The sequence below is a fragment of the Desmodus rotundus genome, chromosome 4 (genome assembly GCF_022682495.2).
Source record: "Desmodus rotundus isolate HL8 chromosome 4, HLdesRot8A.1, whole genome shotgun sequence".
NCBI lineage: Eukaryota > Metazoa > Chordata > Mammalia > Chiroptera > Phyllostomidae > Desmodus > Desmodus rotundus.
Genome location: NC_071390.1, coordinates 142,540,462 through 142,560,025, shown reverse-complemented (window position 1 = coordinate 142,560,025; position 19,564 = coordinate 142,540,462). Strand labels below are relative to the sequence as shown.

General features: G+C 43.2%; 2 protein-coding genes across 5 annotated transcripts; both read right to left on the bottom strand.

Moving 5' to 3' along the window:
• Positions 1-3,992: 3,992 nt before the first annotated feature.
• On the bottom strand, positions 3,993-14,440 carry BMI1 (BMI1 proto-oncogene, polycomb ring finger). Of its 3 annotated transcripts, none has more exons than XM_024576275.4 (10): positions 13,823-14,440; positions 8,926-9,056; positions 8,497-8,593; positions 7,857-7,912; positions 7,713-7,763; positions 7,447-7,555; positions 7,322-7,367; positions 6,800-6,898; positions 6,343-6,423; positions 3,993-6,258 (listed from the first exon to the last, which is right to left on the bottom strand). In XM_024576275.4, exons 2-10 carry the CDS (start codon positions 9,035-9,037, stop codon positions 5,929-5,931), a joined length of 981 nt encoding a protein of 326 aa, XP_024432043.1. In that variant the 5' UTR covers positions 9,038-9,056; positions 13,823-14,440; the 3' UTR covers positions 3,993-5,928. The 3 variants fall into 3 exon arrangements, with proteins under 3 accessions (XP_024432043.1, XP_045039798.1, XP_024432051.1); XM_045183863.3 differs by lacking the exon at positions 13,823-14,440 and adding an exon at positions 13,340-13,562; XM_024576283.4 differs by lacking the exon at positions 13,823-14,440 and adding an exon at positions 9,651-9,888.
• Positions 14,441-15,277: 837 nt separating this feature from the next.
• On the bottom strand, positions 15,278-19,250 carry COMMD3 (COMM domain containing 3). 2 transcript variants are annotated; one of them, XM_024576294.3, is made up of 8 exons: positions 18,993-19,242; positions 17,591-17,702; positions 17,422-17,485; positions 17,280-17,314; positions 16,862-16,922; positions 16,718-16,774; positions 16,567-16,626; positions 15,278-15,638 (listed from the first exon to the last, which is right to left on the bottom strand). In XM_024576294.3, the coding sequence occupies exons 1-8, from the start codon at positions 19,129-19,131 to the stop codon at positions 15,579-15,581; spliced, it is 588 nt and encodes a 195-aa protein (XP_024432062.2). In that variant the 5' UTR covers positions 19,132-19,242; the 3' UTR covers positions 15,278-15,578. The 2 variants fall into 2 exon arrangements, with proteins under 2 accessions (XP_024432062.2, XP_053778570.1); XM_053922595.2 differs by lacking the exon at positions 16,718-16,774 and having other exon boundaries at positions 18,993-19,250.
• Between the last annotated feature and the right edge of the window lie 314 nt (positions 19,251-19,564).

The following is a 19,564-nucleotide window of genomic DNA, read 5'->3' as shown; positions in this document are numbered from 1 at the left end:
ACGGGGCTCACTCCCAGGGGGAAAGGGAGAACCCAGGGGGAGATTTACATTTTTAAAACCGTGCTGGGGGGACGGAATCGTGCCCCACAGACAAGCCAGTTGTGACGTTCAACACAACGTGCTACTGAAATGCCGAAACCCGCCACCAAATGGCGGCTCCTGCAGTCGGCCGCTCGCAGAGAGCGCTCGCCCGCGCCACCCGCGTCAGGCCGCGCCCACGTCTCTGCCGCCCCCCGAGCCTCTCTCCCCAAAGTCGTTCCCCGCTCTCCCGGCGCCCGGGCGCCCGCGGGACCCCGGGTCAGAGGGCGTTTATTCCCGGGGGCTCCGGCGGGCGCGGGCTCTGCGGGGAGCTGGCTGCGTCCCCGAGGCTTTCGGAGGCGACTTTGCACTTCCGACCGCCCGCTCTCTGCCCAGGGCGCCGGGGGTGCGGGGGCACCGGCCCTTCCCAGGTCTGCCCTGCCCGGGGGCCCACACAGGCGTCGCCGGTGGGTCCCAAGGTGTGGTTCTTCGCCAAGATCTTCGGATTCCTGCGGCGCGGCCACCCCCTCTCCTCGACTCTGTCGCCTGGTCAGGTTTCCTTCCCAAAGCATCAGGGCCCGTTCTCCCGACCCAAGAAGCCCGGCCGGACAGAACTCTCTCATCGGCCTTTCCAGTCGTGTGCCTGCGAAGCGCAGCTTCGGGGAACCTTCAAGGTGGCGGGTTTGCGTTTTGTTAATTTAGTTTACGATACATCCACCAAAATCCCCAACTCCAAGGACACCTCGTTATTGAAGGAGAAAGGACACAGGACTTGAAGCAGGAGTCAGAGGGAAGCGGTCATCTCGAATGGCCCCGCAAAACCGCGCTTCTGCGGGCTTTGCCCTGGAGGCCGCTGCCCGCTCCCCCCCGACGTGGGTCCGTGGCCCGCGGGCGCTGTGCCTCCGCCGCCGGGCAGGCCCGTGGTTGCCTCGCCTCCGGCAGGAAGGAGGCCGCCTTGTGCTGCCTTGAGCACCCTGCTGTCGCCGCCGATCACCACCCGGGCAGACGTTGGAGAAACGACTTCGTTTCCCCGCCAGCCGAGCCCCGAAGGGCCTGACGATCTAGCTTTCAAAATTGGCGGGACGCGAGTCCGCCGGGCCGAGTGCGGCGCGAGGCGAGCGGCGCACGCGCAAGATGGCCTCCCGGTGCCCCGGGCTCGCGCCGGCCGGCCGGGGTCCTCCGCGCGCGGGGCGGCGGAGGCCTGGGCCGCGGCTCCTCGCGCTCCTCGGACCGCTGCCGGTGGAATCCTGAGTGGGAGAAGGGCCCTTTCCTCCTAACGTGTCCGTTTGGTGAAGGTGCCCTGACCGGGAAGGCAGCGCTGCCGAGAAAGGGAGGTCATTTTCCGCAGGCGGGCGTCTCGGGTGCTTCCCACTGAGCCCCAGAACATAAAAAGGCTTTTTAGGGGCTGATGGAGAGCCACTGATCTTTCCACCCTAAACGCCGTCGCCCCGGCTTTCTCGTCCGAGTCGTGCAGTGCGCGCCTGTCTTCGGCTTCGGGCTGCGTTGCAGTAGCTCCCACCCCGGAGGGTGTGGAGGCCCGGGCAGACCTCTGTCACCCGCCGGTCGGTTTGTCTGTCTCTGTGACGATGCCCGTCTCATCGCAGTCGTCAGCCCGTCTCCCCCAGCACCTGCTCCTCAGCTGTCCACGTCTCCTCGCAAGTGGGGTTCTACCTACTTCGGAGGACGCAGGCTGGGGAGCGCAGAACCGGTTCCGGACTTGAAATCACGTTCGCTGTGAGGTTTGGATTTTACGGCGGCCCCCACGTCCAACAATCAGAGCAAGAAGTAGTATTTGTGTTGAAATGTAAGTGATTCTGAGGGAACACCACCACGTACTATTTGGGGAGTTCCTTCTGACAGTGTCTGGAAGGGTATATAAAATATCTTAAAGACAAGAGTTAACATCATGGGAGTGATAGAACTCATTCATTGGAAGTTTGGGAACGCTTACTTTCTTTTCTTTTCTTTTCTTTTTTTTTTTTGAGGGGTTAAATGAGACTTCGCAATGAGTTTTCCAAGTGCACTTGGATTTCTTCAGAAAACCCACAAGTACCTTAGAGTGCTATCTTTCCAGAGATAAATGACTTTTGATGCCGTTGACTTGAAGACAAAAGTTGATGGTGAAGTCTTTATGAGACCTCTAGAAAATGCACACTAAGAAAAAGAAACTGGTGCAAATAAAGGAAATCCGTTTCAAGAACCAAAAGAAGAAAAACGTTAAAAAAAATTAACTGCGGAAACAGGAAACACTCGACTGTGTAAACATTTTCGGAGACTTTCATAATCAAAACTGGGCGATCTTGAGATTTGCAAGATCTACAGGCTCACAGTCTTCTCGGTGCTATTTCCCCAAGTCTGATTTACTGGGAGGCTCTAATAAGTGAAGGACTCGACTACCTGAAATCTGAGGTCCCAGTTTAGTTCAAGGTTTTATTTTAGAGGAGTCAATTTTTTTCTAAAGCGACCTGAACAAGAACCACCTGTTGTACTGTTCATTTTATACTCGAAGTAACATCCTGAAGTGAGATGATGTTATCTAACTAACCCAAAGCCTTATGTTGGAGCTGCGTTGCGTTCTTTGCACCATTAGATGTCTTTAAAAATGTCTCGTTTTTTTAAAAGGGTCATTTAAATGTAATTTCATCAAGAACTTTTGGGAAAAATTCACATTAGATTTAATGGGGGAAAGCACTAAACTAAATCAGAATTTCCAGTCATTCCAGGGGCAATGAGAAAAGATACATTTATCAAAACTTTATATAGACATATATACAAAAGAAAAACTAACACTTCCTTCACCCCAGGATTCTACAATAGTGTAGGTTCCCTGTTCACATTGTTTCTAAAATTAGAATCCCATCCCCTCTAAGATTACTGTAAGCTATTCTTAAAAAACCAAACATGTTCATTTCTTGTTGGCAATGCAAGTAGTATGTCCTATTAAATGCCTGTTAAGATTTCATAACAAAACTTTACCTTGGTAGGCCTGTATGAGTGTATCAAAAGACTTCGCAAATGAACTAAAACTGCAAATACCAGGAAAATAGTAAGAGGAAGGGATGAAGAAAAGCCCCTTACTAGATTACTCTGCCGGCTGCATTATTCCTCCAGAGATCCTAACATTTGCACGTACAGAGATGGAAAGTAAGCAATGTGGTGGGGTAAGGCAACTTTTTCCCCCCCCCCAACCCAATGCAATTAACGGCCGGCAATTTTAAAAGCAAAATGTACTTGTAAAGTGGTATGCATGTGTAGAGCAAGATAGATCACTATTTACACAACAGCAAACAGCCTCATTCTCTTCCTGCATTTAAGCTAAAATCTGTGAAATCAATTTAGGCATTTTCTGTGGAAAATATTGTTAGTACTAACTTTGTAATATAGAATCCTAGGATACTTTTCAGAGGCAAAAGCCAAACTTAAAGCCGACTTTTCATGTACTCTGCTTTTACGGCTAAGAGTTACAAAAGTTAGCAGCTTTGGTACAGGTTTTTGTAAGGTTGAAATTTTCTAAAGTGGTAGTTCAGCAAGTTTTAAATCTTTGTTGTCAGAACTGTGATGGCTGATAATGGGAAAATGCAAAACAATGTAATCTTCTGTTTCAATAAAAAACAAAGAAGTTTTAGCTGAAATAGCCTGAAGCAACTTCCAAATGGGGGGGGGGGTCGGTCCTTTTTCTAATAAATGTACGTTTTCAAGTATGACAAGTGTTAAGTCATAAAGGCAATAGCCGATGTCTTAATAAATAAATTCAAAAATAAGTCCATTGTTAAAGTTCCATGTTGATCTTATAAGTTGGTTTTGTATAAGTCAAATGACAGTCCATTAGCATTTGAAGTTTTTAGCCTTTGAAAAAGTTTTTTTTATACACATGATCATCCAAAGTAAAATTACCACTTGAAACTTCCACTAACTTTTCTTTGTCTTAGATAAAATCATGAAAAACTTGAGGCCTAGAAAATGAGTTAAATTGGCACCGAAATTGGCAAACATGGGTAACTTTTACTTCAAAGATTATAAAGTAAATAAACAGATACATCTTTCAATTGGGCTTTCAAGCAATTAATTATACAACAAATCATGTACTTCTTAGCAACATCACTATTTAAGACATCAATGGATTCTCTTTAGCTTTTAACCTGTTGTTATCCACAATAGGGTTTCCAAAATTTCTGCACATTGTGCTTTTCATAACAAATTTTTATTAGTCTTAGCTATTTTCTAAATGAATATCCTTTTCATTGGATTTTTCCAAATTACAAATGAAAATTTAATTATACATCTATAATTAGAAACAACACAGTGGGACTGTACAAATTTAGGTCAAAATAAAAATATATGTATTTTGTGGTTTCATAAAACTTCATTTACTGTATTTTTAAAGAAAGCAGAAGTAACAGCAATATATGTAATGATTTAATGACTATAAGCAAGACAAAGCAATAGAATTGTGCTTCTTTCGCAGACTGGGGACAGTGAAATTGTTTAGCTACAATTTTCCCATACAAACATGAAACAATATTCATATAGAATAAACACCCTCAACAAATAACTGATGGGTGATGAACACACACCAAGTTCGACCAAAGCAAAACACAAACTAAAAAGCGTTGGGGTTATTCATATTTTAAATTCAACATGCTCACTCTATTTAAAAATTAATACCTGTAGAAGCTCATAATAAATTGCTTCTATTTCCAGACATTAGAGAAAGGGCATATGCCATTGTTTAAAACTGTAAAAGCAAATCTTAAATTTGAAGTTACTACTATATCACATATTAAAATAATTTTAGATAAAATGCCTTCTTCCAGCAATTTGCTGGTTTATTTTAAAATTTGTTTTCAGGTCATAGTGATCAATATGTATTTTAAAAACACATTAATTTCACTATAAGCAATGGGAAATGAAGACACTATTTCCAAATTCCTTAGTTAAAAGTTTTTCTTTACTGCAACTATTTTAAAAGTAAACATGTACCATTAGAGAAAGTCAGTGTAATGATTTGCCAATTGCTTCCAAAGGAACAGATTTTAGAATTAGATATCCACGTTAAAAATATTCTATGCCGAGAAGGCTCAAACATAGGGTATCTGCAAAGGTCGAACCAGTTTAGAGAATTTTAACAACCATTTTTGAATGCATGAAACACAATATTTTCTTTATAGTATTTATAAATATATCATACAATACTGTTTTCCTGTTATGTCATATACCAATATGGCATTGTACAACAAGCATAATGCCATCTGATTCTTACAAAAGCGAATCATTTAAACAAGTCAGTAAAATAAACGGAAGTACCCGCTTTTAGGCATACAGATTGTAAAACTGAAGTTTACTTTCCTTTGATCAGTTTTGCGTAGCAACAGAAGTAAAAATCAAACAGGAATCAAAAGGCTAAATATGCAAGAAATCGTTATTCACAGTGACATGGCTACATAGAATGCATTATTCTATGCATATTCTTTCTGTTTGTTGAATTTCCAGATAAAAAGCACTTGTTTTCTACAGGTTCACAAAACAGCTTAATAACAAGAACAATAAAGGAGAATGTAATGTAGGCGTTAGTTGAAATTAACAAACTATGGCCAAATCTTTATATCCACTGCAGAGTAATTTCAAATCCAAAAAACAGTTACAGAAGCCATTTCATGTCTTTCCTAACACACAGAAAAAAATCTTGCCTGCCTTCTCAGAAACCAATTCTTTATAGGAACAATCTTTCTTTTCAATTGACGTCCACATCAGTATCACATCTAATCCATCTTTTATAGCCAAATTTAACGTCACTACAAAAGAAAGCAAATTAGACGATAGTCACATGTATTAGCATCTATAAAGCTGTAATGGCATGAAGACATCTATATAAATCAGGGGTTCAAAATTTTTTCCTTAAGGTCTCAGGTATCAACCAGATGAAGTTGCTGACGACCCATTTACTGATGATTTTCGAGGTCTGTTGGCAAAGGAAGATTGGTGGTTACCGCTGGGGCTGTTGCTGGTTCCATTCATAGTACTGGAAATGTGAGGAAACTGAGGATGAGGAGACTGAACTGGAGTACTGGGACTAGGCAAACAAGAAGAGGTGGAGGGAATACCTCCTGCTGGGCTGTTGGCCTTGTCACTCCCAGAGTCACTTTCCAGTTCTCCAGCATTTGTCAGTCCATCTCTCTGGTGACTGATCTTCATTCTTTTACAAGTAGGTCGAACTCTGTATTTCAAAGGAAGGGGACCATTCTACAAAGTCAAAAGGGGGAAAAAAATCAGTCTTAACTCTTTAAATACGGTTTACCACAAATCTGTATTAGATATCCTACTTACCCTTCTCCAGGTATAAATGTAGGCAATATCCATTAGCGTATAGTAATCCTTTAAAGGTTCCTCTTCATACATGACATCAATCTATTGAAAAATGGTATTTCAATTAAGTATGACACAGAACAAAAGTCAGTCTAGATTTTTCTTTTGTCATGTAAATATAATCCAAACATGCTTTAAAAAAACATTTTCTCCAAACATTTGGACAAAAAAATCCCTCTTGAAATCTCAAACGAGGGAAAATATTTCCTGAATTATTTAGGTATTTGTTTTCACAGCACAAGACAGAAGTTATTTTAAAAGATACTTCCAAATTAAATACTAAATTACATTAAATTTAAAAAAAATTCTATTGCTTTTTTGGTTCAGAATCCAAAAAGGAAAAAGTCACTGAATTAAAAAAAGAGACAGAGAGAGAGAGAGATCTATATAAAACGTACAAATGATATAAAGTACATACCTGGAAAGTATTAGGTATGTCCATTTTACTTCTGAGAAACTTTCTTAGGTGCATCACAGTCATTGCTGCTGGGCATCGTAAATACCTTTTATCATTCACCTAAGCACATTTACAAAAATAATTTTTTTATTCTTAATTTCCAGATTTAAAAAAAGTTTTAAGTTGCCTGAATATAATAAAAGGTATCCCCAAAACTGGGATATGACTAAATTCTCAACTATGCTTTGAGATTACTATTTTTATAAATATTAAATGAAAGGGTACCTGATATAATAAGGAAACTTTAAATAAAGCATTAAACATTAATTATTTAAAATATTTTGTAACAATAGTAATCACATAGAAAATAAATTCTACTTATTAACTACCAGATATAGATAATTCCTAAACATCAAACATGACAAATTTCTTCTATTTGACAGCATCATCTGACCCTAGAATATTCTAAAGGGCAACATATACTTGTAAAATGTTAGAATCTAAACAATGTTTCTTTTATGCTTTGGGGACATGGAACCTTACCTCCTCCTTAGATTTCTCCTTGTCTTTGTTTACTTTCCTATCCAATCTAGGAAACAGATCATTTATTAGTGAAACAATTTATCTAATAAACACATAAATATAAAACATATTTCTAAAGAATTTACCTGTTTTGATCAAAGAATTCAATGGATAAGCTTATTATCTCATCATCGGTTATAATTCTCTTATCTTCATCTGCAACTTCTCCTCTATCTTCATTAGAGCCATTGGCAGCTATAAAGACATTTTGAAATTCAATCTTAAAAAATTAAGTATTTAATTAGATATTATATATATGAGAAGTGATACTTCAAATTAAATTCAATTTTGAGAAATTACTGAATAAGTTCTCCCTCCAAATAAAATGTCTTCCCAGCTCCCAAGAGTTTACCATCAGCTGAAGGATGAGCTGCATAAAAATCCCTTCTTCTCTTCATTTCATCTAAAGGGGGAACGGGAGGGGAAGACTTAAACATTTGGTATAATGGGTAAAACTGATAATGTTTAAAAATTCATTTTTAAGGAAGTTACCTACTTTTGAAAAGCCCTGGAACTAATTTGTAGACAATATCTTGAAGAGTTTTATCTGACCTGAAAAAGAATAAATTAGAAAAGTAAACTATCAATATGACAAAAGCTAAAAATGCTCATAAGTTACTAATATATTCTTTGTTTTCCTGATGCTATTGTATTTTACTTAATTATACTGTCTATAATTACATCAATCTGATCATTAATTATAGGCATGAAAGTTCTTTATGTAGTAGCACTCAAAAATCAGTAGAAATATATTTTATATTCACCAATAAATTCTTCACATTTCTCTAAGTCGAGAGACATGTGCCCTTTAAGTTACTAAGTTAGCTATGAAGGAATAAAGGGACGAGAATAGAAGCACTTTAAACACATTCACTTTTTTGCCTGTCATGAAGTCAATAAAGCAATGCAAAAATGGAGAACTGATTCAGTTTTTAAAAATCTTAAAATCCCCTGAATAACACTGAGCTTTGTTTAAAATTAGTCACTGTTAACACAGCAAGAAATTAAGGGCTACACTCCAAAAAGCCTACATATTAGGTGGGACTCAAGAATGTATTTTCTGTGAAGAAATAAACTTCACTAAATTATGCAATTCCAACAACACTTACAAACAAGGCTTTTAAGTATTTTCCTACCTTATATTCAGTAGTGGTCTGGTTTTGTGAACTTGGACATCACAGATAGGACAATACTTGCTGGTCTCCAGGTAACGCACAATACACGTTTTACAGACTAAGAAATACAGACACATTTTGTAAGCTTAGAAATTATATGCTAACCATTAAAATAAGTGTCAGAAATGGAGAACTAATACTAGCAAAATGGTAAATGCCAAAAGATGTTTTCAACTAATTAAACTTGTATCCTGATAAACACTTACACATTGCATACTTATATATTTTATTAAATTTATATTAATAAAAAGTCACTAAATGAAAGAGAAGAATCGATTCCATCACTTTTTAACAACATTCTCAAGGACTGCGGAATTGTTAAATTTCCCTATTTCAGGATGAAATGGGAAATATCTATGACACAAAAAAGGTCTAAAACTTTGTACTTACAGGAATGTAGACATTCTATTATGGTTGTGGCATCAATGAAGTACCCTCCACAAAGTACACACATGAGGTGGGGATTTAGCTCAGTGATCTTGATTCTAGTTGTTCGATGCATTTCTGCTTGATAAGAAATCCTACAAGACATAGAAATGGCCATAATTCACAGAAAGAGAATCGACATTATCTCCAACTTTTAGTAACCGTACACTTTGAAATGCTGAGGCTTTCGTGAAACTCTTAACACTGTACAACTAGATTGTCCCAATGTTTTCTACAGAAGAAATTTACAATCTGACTCGAATCAAGTCTACTAAAATGGTGAAAAATGTTCCAACTAAAGTTAACTTGTGGTCCCTCCAGTCATTCCAGCAGGGTAAAGAAAAGGTCTGTGGTGGGGGCAGGGAGCCAAGAGTATTCGGGTCTCTTTCTTCCATTTGTCCTCCAGCCTAACAGCCCCACTGCCGCTGCAGTCGCTACACGGTCCTCGCAGATATTTACCAACCACTAGGGCTCGTTCGGTCTCTGAATTTATTGTAAAACTTCTTTATGGATCTTCAATCGAAAACCCAGGAGCATGCCCTGGCTTTCCAGGGGTTCCTGTTGTTTTAGGCGCTTCCAGCAACCAGAACCTGGCACGTTTTTTACGCAACACAAAGGGAAAACAAATTCTGCTCTATCTGCATCCCTGGCATTTCCGGAGCTGGGTGCTGGGGCCTCAGGAGAAGCACCTCCAAGTCGGCCTCGGGTTGGGGCCTGAGCGCGCGGACACTCGGGGGCCGGGATGCGAGGGGCGGATCCAGCTCTTTGGCTCCGTGGCTCCGTCTGGCTCCAGATTCGGCACTGGCCTCAGTCGGGGTTTCCATAGCAACTTACACTTACACTTGGCATCCGGCCACAGCTACAACTCAGTGCGGACCCAGGCCGAGCTGGAGCTTCGGCCGGGCGTGCGGGGCGGTCGGGGCGGCGGCGGGCAAGGGGGAGGGGCTGGCGCGGCGCGGGGGCGGGGCCGGCGCGGGGGCGGGGTGGGGTGCGGGCGCAGCAGCGCTGGAGGGGGGGGTGGGGCGGCCCCGCGAGGCCCGAGACACTAGGGAACGGTACCCCCGCCCGCTGCAACCCAGCAGGGCAGCTGGGAGGACCCCGGAGTGGGCGAGCGGTAAAGGAAAATGCAAACCGCACTCCCGGCCATTTCGGACACTCTTGGGGGCCTCTTTCCACGTCGACTCCGCGCTTCTTTCAGATCTCGCTTGACTCTTTCGGTCTCTCCTGTTAGCAATCACTAGGTCAAAAATTTCACAAAGGGATCTCTTGAGAATTGCCAAAGGTGCACTTAGCCCCAAACCTTCAGGGCTCAAATTGCAAAAATGTTTATTAAACTGAACCTCTTTAAAACTTTTTTCTTTAATATGAAGTTCTATCGTTAGATGAGCGATAAAGTTTTAGAAAGGCTGAAAACTAAAATCTGTTTTACAAGAAGATAAGAATGGGGCAAAGCCCTGTATTTTATTTGAGCTATGCTGGATGCAAGAAAAACTACTTTAATGGGTACAATTGTGACAATATGTAAAGAACCATGTGACCAACCCATTCCCAAGGCTAAATCAACACCTTGTCAACCCAGAGCAACCATAGGAGAGAAAAACAAATGTCATTTTTTTTCAGCCTAAACTCCATTGAGACCCCCACACGATGAAATGACATTCCCAACTGATAGTATATGTTACAAAAAGTCACGGTGGTGTACTGTCAGAAACCATACACCAATGTACAATCCAGGAAGTCAATTACTTCGTGTAGTAGTCTTGAAAAATAACATTTCTTACTCCCACTTCATTCATTTCAGAACATAAAATAAGACTAAGCTTCTAGACCTGTCTGAAGTACATTCTCAAAGGTGCCTTGAATAGAAATCTGGGAGCTTGTGAAACTTGAAGTATCTGAGGTTTTAATTCTTAGGAAATTTTACTGTAGAAGAGGAGGGTAGAAGAGGGAAATACCACTAAAGCTTTGGAGTACTAAAAAATGATAAAATACAAAACAAAACCTCTTTTATGAAAGTGCCTACAGTGGCAACCACCGACTTCAACCAGAAAGCTTCATGTTTGACTCCTCGGTTATCTTTGGGTTACCTGTTTAGAAGAATTTTCCAACATATTGTTGATACAAATCTAAGTTGGGTTGCAGAGGAGTTTTGGGTGGAGCAGTGTCCGTAAAGAGTAGCAATATTTAAATCCACTCTATTTGATGATTAAAGACAAATGTTCTTGGTTGTTAAAGACGACTCTCCTTGGGACACCGCAGGACCTTTCCTAGAAAGTAAGGTGATATACTTCCATCTGCCAGTGAAAGCATACCACACTAATGTCACCGATCATGAAGTTTTAAGTTAGGGGCTTCAATAAAAAGAGCTGCCTTTCCTTCTTTACTTTTCAGAAAACCAACAACAAACACAAATATTAACACACAGAACAATCAAATCTCAGTGGAGGGTAATCTACACTGATTGGCTTTAAACATTTAGCTCACATGTACTTCACCAAAACCCTTTCAAATTCATCCTAAGTCTTAATTCATACAACTCCTCAACCTAAGTTCAGAAGAATTTGGCTACAACCTTATTATCATTTACAATGTTAAATAGTGTAACTTTGTTACTATATAAAAACCAGCTCTTTGTCTTTTTATTCCATTTGAAAGTACTGGCAGCTTAATGAAAAATGAAAACATTTGACATGTTGATAAGGTTTAAGAAACACTTGCATCTTAGAAATGAAAACCGTCTAGGTTCCAACACAGAAACTGCCAGCTAATCAAGCAAAGATGCACCAAACGTACAATGGTAAAAATACTCAATAGTTAAACTTCCCATTATAGCATACTTAGTTGGGGATGTCAATTTGGTTGGAGGCCTGACACCAGTAATGTCAAAATGAAGGAAAACAGAAGCAAGTTCTTATGTTAACAATCAGCTTGACTACTGCAATCTAAGAAATGCAAATGAACTTCATAACCTCAGTTGAGGCTCACAGCTCAATACAAGTATGGGTGAAGTAGGGGTTAACTTGGCTCCTAGGGAGAATTTTGCCTATTTGGGCACTTAATGCACATCCAAGAACTTGGTAGAATCTTAATTGATTTATCAATAACAATGAAATGCTCATCCATCTTACAAAAGTGTGTGTGTGCATACACACAAGTGCACATACAGTGACTTTTTCATGGCTTTAAAGATACTGTTACTAGATGTATAACTTGCACAAGTAGGGTATTTCAAACACGTGCACTCTGGGGCAGAAGTATAGGAATGTACTCAACTATGAAAAATTTATAAGTTTGCTCATAAAATCAACCTCTAAGGGATTCTGATTAGTTTATTTAAAACTCAAATGTTAACATAGTCTCATAAGTTAGTATATACTGTCAACAATTTGCATCTCTAAGGGCCAAGTATTTAATACAGCGTACCATGTGTATCCAGAACTGGGAGTTAAGGAGTAAGTTGAACTGCCCATAACATTCCAGGTACCACCAACCTACAGTCGGATTTGAAAAACCATGCCCAGAATTTTGCCTATGTTAAGGGAAGGGGTTAATACATCCTTTTCTTCAAATACTTTACTGTGATTACTAAGCCCACTAAATCCTTTTGTTGCAATTGGAAATGATCAAAGTCTTTCTACTTGTTTACTTCCAATTATTAACTGTAAATCTCTGTGAAAAAGATCACGCTATATAGCTGTCAAACCCAGAAGACTGCATAAACACATCCAATCACTTTTTTTGTGCTTCTTTTCCAAAGCATCTCTTTGCCATTATGACCTATGATGGCATTTAGCAAAACGTATAAAAGGCAGTAGACTTTTAGGTCATGGTTCTAGGTGCATCCCATAATAGAGGTTGAGAAAAGTTGTAGTTTCCGAAAGGGAAAAAGAGAAAGAGGAAAAAGAAGCTCGAAAGAAAGGAAACCTTCCTGCAAGACTAACGTCCAGTCACCATCATCACTCGCCCCCCCCCAAAAAAAGCTCCAAATTTGAAATGGCCACTTCCCAGTGAGCACTTCCCAAGTGATGTTTAAAGAACTTACTCAAGACTAATAACAAATAACACCTTGAAAACTTTACCATTTTAAACACAAATGCAGAAGACCTTGGAAACACTGGGAACCGCCATCTTACAAGCCATCCAATTTCACACAAGTGTCCCTCCAACTTAAGTTAATAACATTTTTCTCTTGGCTCCCCCCCGTCTAACATCCACCTTGGCAGGACCGCCGCCCCCCGCGTAACCCGTCCCTATAAAATGGGGGCGTTCTCTGGTCGTTTAAACCCCTCAAAAGCCCTTTCTTCGGGAGAGGAGGGAAGCCGCTGGACCCGAGCAGCTCCCGATTTCAGGAACCCGTCCCCGTTTCGCCCAAATCTACCTCTCAACAAAGGGCGCCGCGGCCGCCAGAGCCGCCGAGGCTGCAAGTACAAGTGTTCTTCTCGGGGGCCATGTGCGTCGCGAGGGTGTACAGGGGCGCTGAGGGGAGAAAGCAACTAAAACGTGGGGCCGCGCGCGGCGCGTCCGGGGCTGAGCGGGAGGCGGCTGGAGCGGCGCCGAGCCCGGCTGGCGGCGGCGGCGGCGGCGGCGCGGCGCGGGCTGCGGGTCGGTCCCGGCGCCGCGGGAGTCGGCGGGCGGCGCGGGCGCGTGCTCGCGGGCGCGGGAGGCGCGCGGGGCCGGAGGGCGGCGGCGGCGGCGGGCGGCGGCGCGGGGCTCGGCGCCCACGCTGTCAGCGCCCTCCCGGCCGGCGGGGCGAGGCGCGGGGTGGGGGGGGCGCTCCCCGTCCACCCGCGGCCGGCTCCAGCCCCGCGCGGCCCCCGCCGGCCCCCGGCCCAGGCCTGGAGGCGCCTCGCCTCTTACGTACCCGGAAAAAGCAGCCGGCGAGAGGCGATCGAAGCGGGCGGAAAAGACAATGAAAGTTAAAAGTCGTTCAGCAGAAAATGAATGTGAGCCAAGCGGCCATCTTGAAGCAAGCTGCAGACGCCGCTGTCAATGGGCAACGAGCGCAGCCGAGAGGAGCCGCGGCCGCCGCGCTCGGCTCATGCTGCCTCCCGAGCCCGGCCTCCTCCTCCTCCTCTGCCTCGGCCTCCTCCTCCTCCGCCTCGGCCTCCTCCTCCTCGGCCTCCAACGCCTCCTCCTCGGCCTCCTCCTCCTCCTCCTCCTCTTCTTCGGCCGCCGCCGCCTCCTCCCGCTCCGCACTCGGGGGAGGGAGCGCGCGGAGGGGGCGCGATCAGTATTATTCTGCGGGGCTGGGAGGTGTTTCTAATCCGGATCGGGGCTCCCTCGCCAACATCCCCATTGTCTCGCCCGGATCTCTGCCTTTAATACTACGATTATTATTTCATATTGCTATTGGAAGAGAAGGGCGGGTGGGGGGGCGCTGTGTATGTGCGTGCGGAGAGGCGGGGGGAGGGGAGGGAGGATGAAGAGGGGGGAGGGGAGGGTGGAAAAAAATACACCGCTGAAGGCAGAGTGGAAACTGACACCGGCTCCAAAATGGCTCAGAGTCCGCCCGCCCCCTCCCCTGCCCCCCCACCGGGTCACGTGCTCCCCTCATTCCTTAAGGGCGGCCTGGGAATTAGTGTCGGTGTAGTCGGGCCGGTGGATGCCCCCTCCCCTCGGAGCAGCGCGACCCGACCCCCTCCCCCTCGCTCTTGGCGGCGGCGGCGGCAGCGGCGAGGTTTCTCCACGACGCCACACGCGCTACCCGGTTCTCGACGCCGGCATCGCTTTGGCGCTGCTCGCTGCTCAGCCCACCCCACCCCCTCCGTTATTTCTTTTTTTCTGCCGTACGCCTCCGCCCGCGGCGCACAATCCCAGGGCTCCAGCTGAAGAGAGCACTGGTCACCAACCCCCTCTCGGCCCTGCCGCCCGCAGGGGCTGCGGCCCAGACTCCGGCACCGCGGCGCGGAACCTGCGCCGGAGTTGGGCTTGTGGAAACAACAGCGCCCGCCCCTGTCTTCCCGCGGCCGCACCAGCTCCCGCCAGCAGCCGAGGAGGGGCGCGCACGGGCAGCTGTTCTCTCCGGCCAGGGGCTCCGCGCGGCCGGGCGGACCGCGGCAGCCCCGCGGGGGAGGCCCCGGCTGCTATCGAGCCCTCCGGCGCAGGTAACGGGACGCGCCAGCTCCCCCCGGCAGAGGGACCGCGCCTGCTCTCCAAGTCTTGAAGTTGGAGTCTTCAACAAACCCCGGAGATCGCATCCTTTCCCACTGAGTTTAATTTTAATCCAGAGAAAAGGCGGTCGTTAAAAGTTAACGCTAATAGCTCTGTCTTCACAGTAATAATTGACATACAAACTCACATCCAAACAAACGCTCAGTAGTTTTGGTGGGAACTTATTTATTCAGAATGTAAATACTGTCTACTTCCTTTTGTAAGACTTGAAAAGTGATCAAAATTGATCGATGTGCAATTAATAAAGATTCAAATACTTAGGCAGAATTTCCCTCTTAACTTTCACAAGTGTAAAAAAAAGCGTCAAAGTTTATGAACGGCATAAATCCAAAAAGAATTTTCTTTTATTTAAAAAGCAGTATATCCACTTCGCACAAACGATGGTTCTGCCGACAGCAAGGAGTTCCTGGTCTTCTGAACACGGGCGGATCGCTAACCTCCCCAAGTTACAATTGAGTTGCTCTTTCCAGGCTTTTCGAAGCATCTTTAAGTTTCCCCACTAAGTCCTAAAAGATGTATATAATGCTAAGTTTTTAAGATAAAACACGGGAAAGAAGTATCCAAGTTCGAGAAAGTCAAGAACAAAGTCGGGAGATAATTGATAAACAAGTTTAAAATTCACGAGGATATTAACCTTTGACAGACCATCAAAAGAAGCTTTTCCTCTAAAATAGTTCATCTTCAAATAAGTTACTTGCCCTCAGATTTGAAATATGATTTATAACCAAATTCTCCTACCAGGAAAGACATATCTAAATTAAATTTCCCATGTTATTCTAACAAAGATTACAGTGTATTCACATTTTCTCAAAGTCCCAAGTTTGATTAATGGTTACATTAAAAACAACTCTGGACATGTCTTTTGGAAAGTTAAGTTTCATCAAAATCATTTCAAGCAATGATCTTCATTTTTTAAGTGGTGGGAAATAAATTCGCTGTCATGTCCACTAATCAATGTAGTTTTTAATTTCCCCAGTCTTACACTGGCAATATAAAGTTTTAGAATTTTATGTATACTTTCCCATTTATCAAAAGTCATTTAAAACCAGTTTTAAAATCCTGTTTTGAAAGTTTAATTCAATTTCTGAAAGCAAAGAAGACATTTTAAAAGCCGTATTTGTAACTTTATTTGTCCTATAGGATCAAACTGATCACAAACTGAAGGAATTTTCACTCAACACCACACTTCAGAAGTTTAATTGGAGGGATCAGTAAAAATGCATCAATTCTCTATTAGTAACATTTTAATTTCAAAAGTGAAGCTTACATTAAAATATTGCTTTTGAAGTCCCCTTCCCATTAAATCCTTAACCAACCTTCATTATCTACTGATAGATGGGTTAGATTATTCTTCTTTTGAACTTTTTAAAAGCATTAATTCTCAGTTAAACATCTATAAAAAGGTGGGCATATTCACAGATACTAATACTGTACCTGTAATTGTTCCATGTTGCAACTAAAACTAATTTCTGGGTGGGATCGGGAATCAGTGTTCTAGAGAAGGAAAAAAATGCTGTTTATTTAAAACAAGTAAATTAAATTCCATCACACATTTAATTTTTAGACAGGGCTAATGCATAAATACCTCTACATTTAAGGTCACCAAATATGCAGGTCTGTGTATCTTATGAAGTTGATTGGTCTAAAACAACACAACACAACCCATTTCAGTCTTTAACTATATTTTTAAAACTTTCCTAAGTAACCCTAGAGAACAGTTAAACTTTACCTTTATCTGATACTCCAAACGCCAAGAAACATCAGTTATATGAGGGAGAGATCTGCCTATACTGAAAGATACAAGCATAATTTTGTACATAATATCTACAGAAAACTTTCAGTATTTTTACTAAGTATGGTGTCTACCTTCCAACCCTCCCCCACATAATTTTAATCCATTCTGAACTTGAAATATTGTTAAACTTCATTTTCAAGTTCTGCACATTAAAAGAACATTTTTAAAATTACCTCAATAAACTTATCTTTAAAAACATTAGCTTAACTTCAATCGTTTAACTTGCCCTTTGGCCCCTTTTCGTTTGGTCAAGATCCCTGTTTTTTTGCCCTGTTTTTTTTCATACCAGCATTCTCCATTCATACCTGCAAGTGAAAAGTAGCTCAACTTGACACCTTATAAAGGTACGTACCTTCCCAGTAGGATTTCTAGGGAATCCTTATTATTCTGGAGGACAAAAAAAAAGAAGAGAAAAGAATGAAAGAAAACACAAATTTGCAAACAGAGTAGGAAACAATAGTAATTCTTAATTTTAAAAAATTGACATAAATAACCTGATATTCCGTGCAAAATAGTTCTGTTCGCTCTCTATCAAATTTACTGTCTTCTAGGTAAGTGCTGAAGGAAAATAAGAAGCCAAAGTTTAGTTCCCATACTAAAAACTAAAATTGGAATCATAAAGTTACTATTTGCTAATAAATGGAATTTAAATAAATCTCGTACCTTAGAGTAGATTTGTCAGCTCTTTGCTTTCCTGCTTCCAATATGTAAGTTGCAACTGCTGCATGACAGTGTTTTAAAACCACTGGGTCGATATGTTTCAAGTCTGGATGATCTAAAATAAATTGCCAGTGATGCCTGTAATAAATTTTTTATAGTCTTTTCTAAAAGGGATATTTTAATTTGGGTAAACCCCCCCTTTAACAAGATAGCAAAAATAATTCCACTATAAGGACTGGCAATTATAAGTAAATGAGATGAGCAACAACGTCAGTGGCAAAACAATAAAGAGCGCAGCAATAATTCTACTGTTCCTGGTCTTTTTTCTGTTTTTTAAAAAGCATTATGGTCCTAAAGAAAATATAACCATGCAGTGTTCATTCTAATACTGGATGGAGTAAATTCAAAAGAAAATAAGAACATAAATATTTTACATGGTGAAAATTTAAGAATGAATAAACATTCCTTCTAAAGATTAATTATAGGGTAAATGACTCCATGGACATTAATACATCAAAGGAAGCGAGGGCACGAGTTCAGAATATTAAATATAATTTTCAAAATATTTTCAGATTTTGACAGCCATCCTTTTTTTTGAAATTACCCAGGTGGTGGTTACTATTTTCGTTTAAAGAACTTCCACTTTCATATTTTTTGTACAAGTGTTTAGTTTATGAAACCACAGGGAAAAAAACACAAAAATTTGAACTGCTGGGATATTTATATTTAAGAAAATTATCTAAAAGCGATCTGTCTTAAAATATGTCTTCAACCCATACATTCACCCAGTCGGCAATCACTGACCACACCACTTAAAAGAGACTCGCCTCCTGGTAACTGGTGCGGAACAAAACATTATGCACCGTTCTTAACGTTCTAGGTGTAAAACACACCTAACTAGAGTGTTGGAGTGATCGTAGGAACTTGAGGTATTACTCTAAGTTGTAAAATATCACCACTATTTGCCTTAGTAATTACTCTGGAAACAGACCCTTTAAAACCTTTGCCAGCCTAGCACTAAAAGCTTGAATTGCCAGAGAGCTCGCCTGATGAAATCCAAGTGTCAAACAGCCTTTTTCCCCAGACCAGGCTGAAAACCTTAGATGTTTAGGCCACAAACAAGACTTAAGCACGGGCTTTAGAAAGCAACAAAGAGCCTGGGAGGGGGTAATCAGGCCAGGAGCGCGTAGCCGGCAGTGTGCAGGTGCCGACAGGAGATAGAACAATGTTCAGGGTCCGCTTTGGGTTCTGGCAGAGCCACAACTCCACCCTCTGCAGTCCGGAGCGAAGGGCAAAGCCCGGAGACTTCCTCTTCCCGGGGCTTTTACCCGTCTCGCTCGGTCTCGCAGCTTTCCTTGAGCGCCCCTCCACCCAGGCCGATCCAGCTCAGAGCCGAGCGGCTTACCTAACACGGCCTCGTCCGCCTGGGCGTCCAGTAGGCTCTGGAAAGCCGCCCGGAGGAGAAGCGTGAAGGCGTTGGAGTCAAAAGAGTCGGGATCGGCCAGCAACTGGAAGCCTTTCTGCACATACTCCGAGAGCTCCATTGTGAGCGCGCTGTGACCTTCGACACGCGCACCACGTGATGCGCGCCGCGCACTCAGCTGATGCGGCCGCGCGCGCACGCGGCTCCGGGCTGCGGCGCAGGCTGTGGGCCTCCCGGCCCAGAGCTTCCTCCGCCCGCCGTCCGGCCCGCGCCCCAAGCCGCCCTACCCTCGCCCCTAGCCGCCCACCTCCTGCGACCCGCGCCCTGTTGTTGGCTGCCGCTTCCTACTGCGCGGGCCGGCAGAGCTGCCAGTCCTGCGCGAGAGGGGAGGCCCCGCATGCTTTGTGGACGCGTTCAGTGCTTTCTCTTCCCCTTCGTGCTCACCTGGTACTGTCACCGCCTGCTGCGGGTCTCCGCGGCCGCCTCCCTGACAGACCCCCCCGGGGAGGTGGTGAAAGGTGTCGGGATCCCTCCCACCCCCACTTCCTTGAAAT

Coding starts and splice junctions, on each gene's coding strand:
- BMI1 (XM_024576275.4), bottom strand. CDS start 9,037: ATGCATCGAACAACTAGAATCAAGATCACTGAGCTAAATCCCCACCTC. Junction 7,913..8,496: donor AGACCACTACTGAATATAAG/GTAGGAAAATAC, acceptor ATTCTTTTTCAG/GTCAGATAAAACTCTTCAAG. Junction 6,424..6,799: donor ACATACCTAATACTTTCCAG/GTATGTACTTTA, acceptor ATTTTTCAATAG/ATTGATGTCATGTATGAAGA.
- COMMD3 (XM_024576294.3), bottom strand. CDS start 19,131: ATGGAGCTCTCGGAGTATGTGCAGAAAGGCTTCCAGTTGCTGGCCGAT. Junction 17,486..17,590: donor GCTGACAAATCTACTCTAAG/GTACGAGATTTA, acceptor ATTTTCCTTCAG/CACTTACCTAGAAGACAGTA. Junction 16,775..16,861: donor GTTTGGAGTATCAGATAAAG/GTAAAGTTTAAC, acceptor GTGTTGTTTTAG/ACCAATCAACTTCATAAGAT.